This window comes from Natator depressus, chromosome 1 (assembly GCF_965152275.1).
Source record: "Natator depressus isolate rNatDep1 chromosome 1, rNatDep2.hap1, whole genome shotgun sequence".
Taxonomy (NCBI): Eukaryota; Metazoa; Chordata; order Testudines; family Cheloniidae; genus Natator; species Natator depressus.
The window spans coordinates 159,811,568-159,819,598 of record NC_134234.1 but is presented as its reverse complement, the minus strand read 5'-3'; the positions used below and the strand labels follow the sequence as shown (position 1 = coordinate 159,819,598).

At 43.0% G+C, this 8,031-nt stretch overlaps 1 protein-coding gene across 1 annotated transcript; it reads right to left on the bottom strand.

The window, feature by feature from the left end:
- Positions 1–954: 954 nt before the first annotated feature.
- On the bottom strand, positions 955–7,761 carry PIGP (phosphatidylinositol glycan anchor biosynthesis class P). The gene is made up of 5 exons (XM_074946468.1): positions 7,605–7,761; positions 5,751–5,851; positions 3,314–3,386; positions 2,591–2,709; positions 955–1,486 (listed from the first exon to the last, which is right to left on the bottom strand). The coding sequence occupies exons 2-5, from the start codon at positions 5,830–5,832 to the stop codon at positions 1,356–1,358; spliced, it is 405 nt and encodes a 134-aa protein (XP_074802569.1). The 5' UTR covers positions 5,833–5,851; positions 7,605–7,761; the 3' UTR covers positions 955–1,355.
- Positions 7,762–8,031: the final 270 nt, after the last annotated feature.

Sequence of the window (8,031 nt, the reverse complement as noted above, 5' to 3'; positions counted from 1 at the left end):
TAAGGTAACTTTTTGTAACTCTTAAGATCTTTCCTGACAGGAGTGCTGGTATTTTTGTCTGACAATCAGCCTTTAACTAGTATCACTAGTGTTTTATGATGCAATGTGTTAGGATGTCAGCTGGCGACAAATAAAATATTTAGACAACTTCTGGTGATGATTTGTCAGCAAGGTAATGTGTAAGTGGAAGAATATTCTCTGTTTAAGATATTTGGGCAGTGGCTTAGAAACAACACAGTATACCTTGAGATTTCCTTTGAGTTTAAGAAGAAGGCCCTGCAGTTTTGTATGGCATTTACAGCAGTTCCATGGGTCCGGAAGAATTTTATTTTTAGTACTGTTAAGAATTGTAATTTTTTAATAATTAGGAAATTAGAATGAAGGACAAGAAAACAAATTAAGAAAAAACAACTAATATTTAAATGGGAACTTGTTTGGATTTTTCTTCATCCCCCACCTTTTCTCCTGGTTTTGGGAAACCCTATGACTTTTAATAAGCCTAATAAGATAGGAAAACAAGGATATTCTTGATATGCAGAAATACATATCTAAAGAAAATCCATTGTGCACTATATGTCCAAGGCAAGTATGATGCTCTCAGAAAAAAATTAGAAATGCAATCTGTTTTAGACAATTAAAAACATTTTGTTAATATTACTGTACAGTCACAATGCATATACTTGAATTTACTTTGACCGGTCAAAATAGGGTGGGATATTTAAGAACACTCAGTGTTGGCCTATCTCTGCTCCCACTGAAGTCAATGAGAGCAGAATTAAACCAAACACTGAAAGCTTTGGAAAATCCCACCCTCAATGTGCAAGAAAAAAAATCTAGGGGTAACTGAACAGATTACTTCAGATCCAGAGCATAGCTACACAAATTTATATGGAAGAATTCAGTTCCCAGAATGAAGTATTTTATCATTTAGTACTGTAGGTCTCTCTACATTAAGAAATAAAACCATTTCAACAATCATCAATTTGTTTAATAATACATAGCTCTTAAATAACACTTTTCATCAGTAGATCTTAAAGCATTTTATAAACGTCAGTATCATATACATAGTACAGATGGGGAAACCAAAGCACAGAGTGGTGAAGTGACTTGCTCAAGGTCACCCAGCAGGCTAGCAGTAGAGCTGAGAATACAGCCCATATCTTCTGAGTCCCGGTTCAGTGCTCTATGCCACAGGTGAACCAGTGCTGACCACAGCTTAATTTAGGTACAAATCCATCTATTCCAGTTGTTGAAAGTGTTAAATTTCCTAGCATTGACAAGCCTTTGACTTTTCGTACAATGCATTTCTAAAAATTATTGTACGAGTGTCTTATTCTAACAGGTCCTGATTCCAATTAATTTCTGTTACAAATGCCTTTGTCAGCAAGAAAAAACATTTGATTTACTTCACTAATGGGAATATCCCTCAATGCAGGGATTGCTTCTTCTTGAGATTTCTTCTGCTGCTGATTTTTTGCAAAGTTATCTGTAGGAAATACGACAAAAGACATTTCACTATTCCATGATTAAAAACTGACGGTATAAAATGAAATACTTTGTTTTCCTGCTAGAAGTGTTGTTAGACTCCTACACTTCATCAATATAAAAGCATACTGCTCTGATTTTACATCACATCCAGCTACAACCTAATCCAATACAACATTTAACAGAGTGAAATTCAAGAAACATTCCACTTTTCAGACATTTACAGCATCATTCTGGTTTACTGAAAGTGGATGCATTTTGTTGGTAACATCAGTTTATCTACAGTAGATATTAACATTCTGCTCCCTCTAGCAAAGCAAGTTCCATAGTGCTGATTCAAGAAAGAGTTGGGGCTAAATTCTGCCTGTGGATGCGTGCTGCTGACCCTTTTCTTTCTTGACCTCAGCAGCTTTCTATCAAGTCATCAGTCTAGTCATCAAGTCATCAGCTTTCTATCAAGTCATCACCATCTTTACTGCAGAGTCTACATTTGGCTCTTTCCACTTCAAAGCACAGTTCAGTGGAAGCAAATCAAAATAAGTCAATGAAACATGCCTTAAATACTAATTTTGTTGGTCTTCATTAGAAGTGAATGGACATGGGCGAAATGGTCTGCCAATTGGGACAGCTTATCTTTAGCATAGACTTGGATTCTAATAATCTGGGTAATTTTTGAATTCTCCCATGTTCTTGCTCAGGAAAAACAGTTATCAGCAAATAAAAGAAATACCATCTTGAGAAAGATGGGAAAATACTGAGGAAGCCACCTGTATTTCAAGTAGTCAGAACTGGACCGGTGGGCAGAAACAAAATCCATGGGAAAGAGTAGCAAATGCTAGACTGTAATGGTTGTCCTAAAGAAGATATATTTGGAAAAAAATATAACTGCAAGTTTTGACTGTTTTAACATTGTATTGAAATGAAGTTTGAACAAAATATATAATTGTTTATAACAGCTCCTGTAATACATCAATACATTAAACATAGGTGAAAATTCAAGGCTTTGAATCTGATTTAGTTTAGTTGTACTAGCAAGTATGTTTACGGTGATTGTCAAAAACTTTTGTTGGAGGCTTAAGAACTAGACAAGAAAATTATCAACTACCTGTAATGGTGTGCATGGAGTTGAGCGGAGCAGTACTCATCATGTTAATACCAAAGAGTAGTATATAGCCAATTCCTAAAGTAACTAGAAGGTATACAGGCAAAGCAACTGCCCAGTACCTGCAGAATAAAATATTTATTTTTAAATGACATCTTGCAAAAGGAAGTCTTAGTAAAAAATTATTTCCAGCTCTAAATCAAGCAAGACTGTGCAGAAGTAGAAACATTTAAATTGAATTTAAAGTGTATAGAAAAAACAGTTATAGCCAAACCCACCACACTAAAAAGAGAAGACCCTGAAAATGCAGTTCATTAACTAAAGATCCAGTATGGAATTATGTGACCAGTATGGAATAATAGCCAAATAAATGCCTTAGACAGTTTATTTGGAAAATTTAATTTAATACAATTTACCATGATATTTCAGAAAAAAACCTTAGTTAAACCAAGCTGCCAAATTACTTTAAGAACATAGCAGACAGGTGAACTGCACTTCATTTTAGCTTGCTGATAATTTTTCAGAGTAAACTGTTGTTTCTGACATTACTTTACATAAACATTACTTTACATAAATACTGTAGCTGTTTGTGAGGAGAAACATTAAATCTCCTTTTCCAAGTTGGATTAAATGTAAAATATTTTAAACGTAAAAGGACATTGGCACAATTTTTCTGGGTATGCGTTTGCTCGTTCACATGTTTAACAGTGAATGAATTTAACCTACTTTTGAGGCCAGTATGTTAGTCCCAATGAGAATAACCAAGATTCAGGAACATATGCCCATACAAGGTATAACACTGTGCAAAAAGAATAAAAGTTAATAGTTTGATCATAATGGTACTGTTTACATTGTTTTAAGAGGTAAATTATTTCTAGATCAACACTTATAGCACTGTCATTATAGAGGATACAAACAAATTATAAAAATTTTCTCTATAGATTCCAAAAAGCATCTAAATAGGTCTGCTGAAATACTGCATAGAATGCTACCATGAAAACAAAAACTATGCAACAGGGATACAAACTTTATAACTGATGGTACTTTAACTCTCTCTTCTTCTTCATATTTGTTTTCTAATTCCAGAATAAAATAGGCAAGAATTCCTTGCACCATTTGTCGATTTTTTAAAAAAAAGGTTAAAATTTTAATTTAAAATTAATTTTAAACATTTGTATTTTAAGAACATTGGTCCAAGGTATTTCTCTAGGTCTTCAGAAACATGCACAAATGACTATGTATGTATAATTATATGACAGCACTAAACCACAAAGGGTTTAATTCTACAGTCAAAACTAGCAATAATGTTAATGGGTAATTTGACCACACAAGGACAGCAGGATTTAGCCATTAAACACCCCCCCCAACAAACCCAATTAGCTCCCAAAATGAGACGTCTGTGGAGTACCAAATGTTATTTGAGTGGAATTCCACACATCTTCAATGAGATTTTCTTTTTTAAATACTTCAGTTCTTTACTATAGTATGCCACTTAAGGGGCTATCACAATAGAAATGATAAAATGTGAACACCCAAAATAGGGATTAGGATAGCATTGTACTAGGTACTGTACAAACAAGCACACAATGACAGCTCTTGCACCAGAAAGCTCAAAATCTAGAATTCTGGCAAGTAAGTAAACATATAAATCAGGAATTGGTGGGGAAGGATAAAGTAACAGAGTCACACTAGTCCCAACTGTCACAAAACTGAAACAAGAGTTACAACAACCTAATACTTGAAGAAATGTTTTTAAAAATGCGTATTTTACTGAAAATATATTTAGAATGGGAGTAAATTTGGATTTACTGATTTCAGTGCCAATCAAGTAAGTATTAATCCAAAAATATTTCTCTTAAGAAGAACAGTAAGGTCAATTTTGGCTCAAAAGTTAAGGTTTTACAACATCTTAGATCAATAGAACAGTTACTAGCAAGAGGATATAGAAGATGGAATCCCAGGGTAGAGTCTGGTGGGAACACCCTTGGAGTGGAGCCCTCCTTAGCTCCATCCTTGCTGAGCTGCTTGAAATGGGAAGGGTTCTGGGATTCCTACAGCCAGATGCTCTTCTGTCCCTGAAATCGCTGGTGCTCCATTTTTCATCTCTGTCTTTGATGTGCTAAATTTGAAGTCCCTAAACTATTCTCTAACTGTTGGAAGAGAAGGAGCACTCCTTCTCTAGTTTTCCCCACCCAAAAGCCTCAAAGTTACTGCAAAGGAGTATGGGCTCTTTGCTACTCCACTCCTTACCCAATGAGTATCTCCAGTACCTTCCTCTGTTGTGGCGCATCATTACTGAAAGCAGCAGCACAGTGAAACTGATGTGATTCTCGTCAGCCTTCATCTTTGAGTATCAGTCCACATCTTCAGAATTTGTATTTGCACCTTTAACTTCTACACAGGTCACAAAGTGCCAACTGTGTACACATGATATGCTGTACACTCAGCCTACTGGAAAGATTTTCAACTAACTCCCGGAAATATAGTTGTTCCCACAGCACACTTGGCTACATGGCCACCAGCAGCAGTATCAGGGAGAACAAAATCCAAAAGGATAATACAAGGGAGAACTGACAAGACTTGGATTATCCCACAAAGTTGCAAAATGATTTTAACAACAGTTCAGAGAGACAAGCTTGGGAGGTAATAACTTTTATTGGACCAACTTCTGTTGGTGAGAAAACAAGCTTCTGAGCTTACACGGGGCTCTAATGCTTCTCTCTCACCAACAGAAGGTGGGCCAAAAAAAGATATTACCTCACCCATCTTGTCTCTCTAATATCCTGGGCCCAATGCTGCAAATAATAGAATCATAGAATATCAGGGTTGGAAGGGACCTCAGGAGGTCATCCAGTCCAACCCCCTGCCCAAAGCAGGACCAATCCCCAATTTCTGCCCTAGATCCCTAAATGGCCCCCTCAAGGATTGAACTCATGACCCTGGGTTTAGCAGGCCAATTCACAAACCACTGAGCTATCCTTCCCCCTAGTTTAGTCCTTCTTTACAACTAATATAATTTTTATTACATGAGAAGTATTAACACAGAGTTAGTCTTTTTTAAAACTTCTACATCTTACTAGAAGCATGACTGTACAGTATTAATTTCTGCCTTTTAATACAACAAATACATGTAGCACTTTGCTCAGAATGCAAACATACTTACTAAAGCCAAACTGGGAACCTAAGAAAAGAACAAACCCATATATTGCTCTTTCAGGCAATGGGGCTGGAGAGTTTTCAACCATGTCAGTCTCTTCTTTTTAACTGAGAAAAAGAATTACAAGAAGCTATTAGCTACACATCACCTTAGGGTAGGGTTGACAACTTTCTAATTGCACAAAACTGAACCTTGCCCCGCCCCTTCTCTGAGACTCCACCCCTGCTAACTCCATTCCCCCCTCCCTCTGTCACTTGCTCTCCCCCACCCTCACTCATTTTCACCAGGGTGGAGGAGGGGGTTGGGGTGCAGGCTAAGGCTGGAAGTGTGGGCTCTGGGGTGGGGCTGGGTATGAGGGGTTTGGGGTGCAGGAGGGGGCTCAGAGCTGGGCCAAAGGGCTGGGGTGCAGGCTCCAGGAGGGCGTTTGGGTGCAGGAGGGGGTTCTGACCTGGGGCAGTGGGTTGGGGTGCGAAATGGGGCGAGGGGTGACACTTACTTCAGGTGGCTCCCAGAAGCAACCAGCATATCTGGCTCCTAGGTGCAGGGGCGGCCACAGGGGTTCTGTGTACTGCCCGCAGCTGCTGCCCCCACAGCTCCCATTGGCCATGGTTTCTGGCTAATTGGAGCTGCAGATCCGGAGCTCGGGGCAGGGCCAGCATGCGGAGCCCCTGTGGCTATCCCCTGCACCTAGGAGCCACATATGCCAGCTGCTTCCGGGAGCCACGCTGAGCCTGCTTTAGTCTGGCTTTTAGCTGACCGGACTTTTAGCAGCTGTCAGCAGTCCCTTTTCAACCGGGCGTTCTGGTTGAAAACCGGATGCGTGGCAAAGCTACAATAGGGATTTTTTTAATAGGTTTTTAGGTTTCCATGATGTTGAGAAACCCATGAATATGCTATTCCTCTCACTTTCATTATGGCGAATGGGCATCAAGTAGTTTTGTTCCTGGTGCAGTGTGGTCACACCCATACTACTAGGGCAAGGGTTCTCCAACTGGGGGTTGGGACCCCTCAGGGGGTAACGAGCTGTCAGCCTCCACCTCAAACCCTGCTTTGCCTACAGCATTTATAATGGTGTTAAATATATAAAGAAGTGTTTTTAATTTATAAGGGGAGTCTCACTCAGAGGCTTGCTATGTGAAAGGGGTCACCAGTACAAAGGTTTGAGAACCACTGCGCTAGGGCTACCTGTTGCCACGGCTCCTGGCAGGGGAACCTGCACTCTAACTGGATTTGCAGTTGTTGGCACGGACAAGAAGCCAGGGCTTGAAAGAAGCAGTATTTCCTGCTCAGCACCAAGCAGGTTGTTGGGCACAGGCTGCCCCTGCCGGGGGCGAAGACCCGGGCTCGGCACGGGTTTTCCTTGCAGTGGAGTTGGGCACCCAAAGGACGCCTCGCTCCCCTGCGGGGCAGCGCGGGCAGAGCACGGCCCGTGGGTACAAACCCCCGACGCCTCCCGGAGCAGCCGCCGCCCTCCTCGCCATCAGTGCGGAGACGGGCCGTGAACGAGGCAGGCCCTCGAGGAAACTCCAACGACAAGGCGACACCGGGGCAGCTCGCCGCGGCCCAGGTGCCTCCCGCAGGTGGCGGGGAGGGGAGCGGGCAACAACAACGCTGCAGACGGGGCCGGGAGCCCCATTCGTCACCGCAACGCGGCCGCCGGAGGCTCTCGCTGTCCTGGGGGCTGCGAGGCCCTCAGGACTGGGGCGGCTCCCCGCACGGACCCATCCCCCTCGGGAAAACTGCCGCCCGCGCGGCGCCAAGCTCGCGGCGGCCGTTTGACACCCGCGGGGAGAAGCAGCAGCACCACCGGGCCGAGGTGGCCCCCCCTGGCCTCCCGCTCTGCCCATCCCCCTCTCTCACCTCCCCCCGGCCTGCTCCGGGGTGAGGCCTGGGACTCCCCAGGCCAATGAGAGAGAGAGGAAGCCGCGCACGACGAGCCTCCTCCATCGGGACGGGGAGGTGCGCCCGGCCCTGCCCAACCGCCCGTGACACATCCAGAGCGCAACGCGACGGCTTTCTACGCGCATGCGTGGTGACACGACAGACACGCGCGTGAGCGAGCGGAGTCGTCGCCTGCGCATGACGTTAAAAGCGGACGTCAGACCCGCTGCCCCGCTCTTCGCCAGCCAGCTTAAGGAAGCGTCGACGTACACCTCGGCCTCTCGCGCAGGCGCAGGCAACGCAAGGTGCGAGGAGCCTGTTCCCCTTTCTGAAACCCCTGACGTCAGGAGGCAAGCAGCCAATCGAAGGTCTGGGAGGAAGAGGGAGGGGCGGTGGGGGAAGTGGC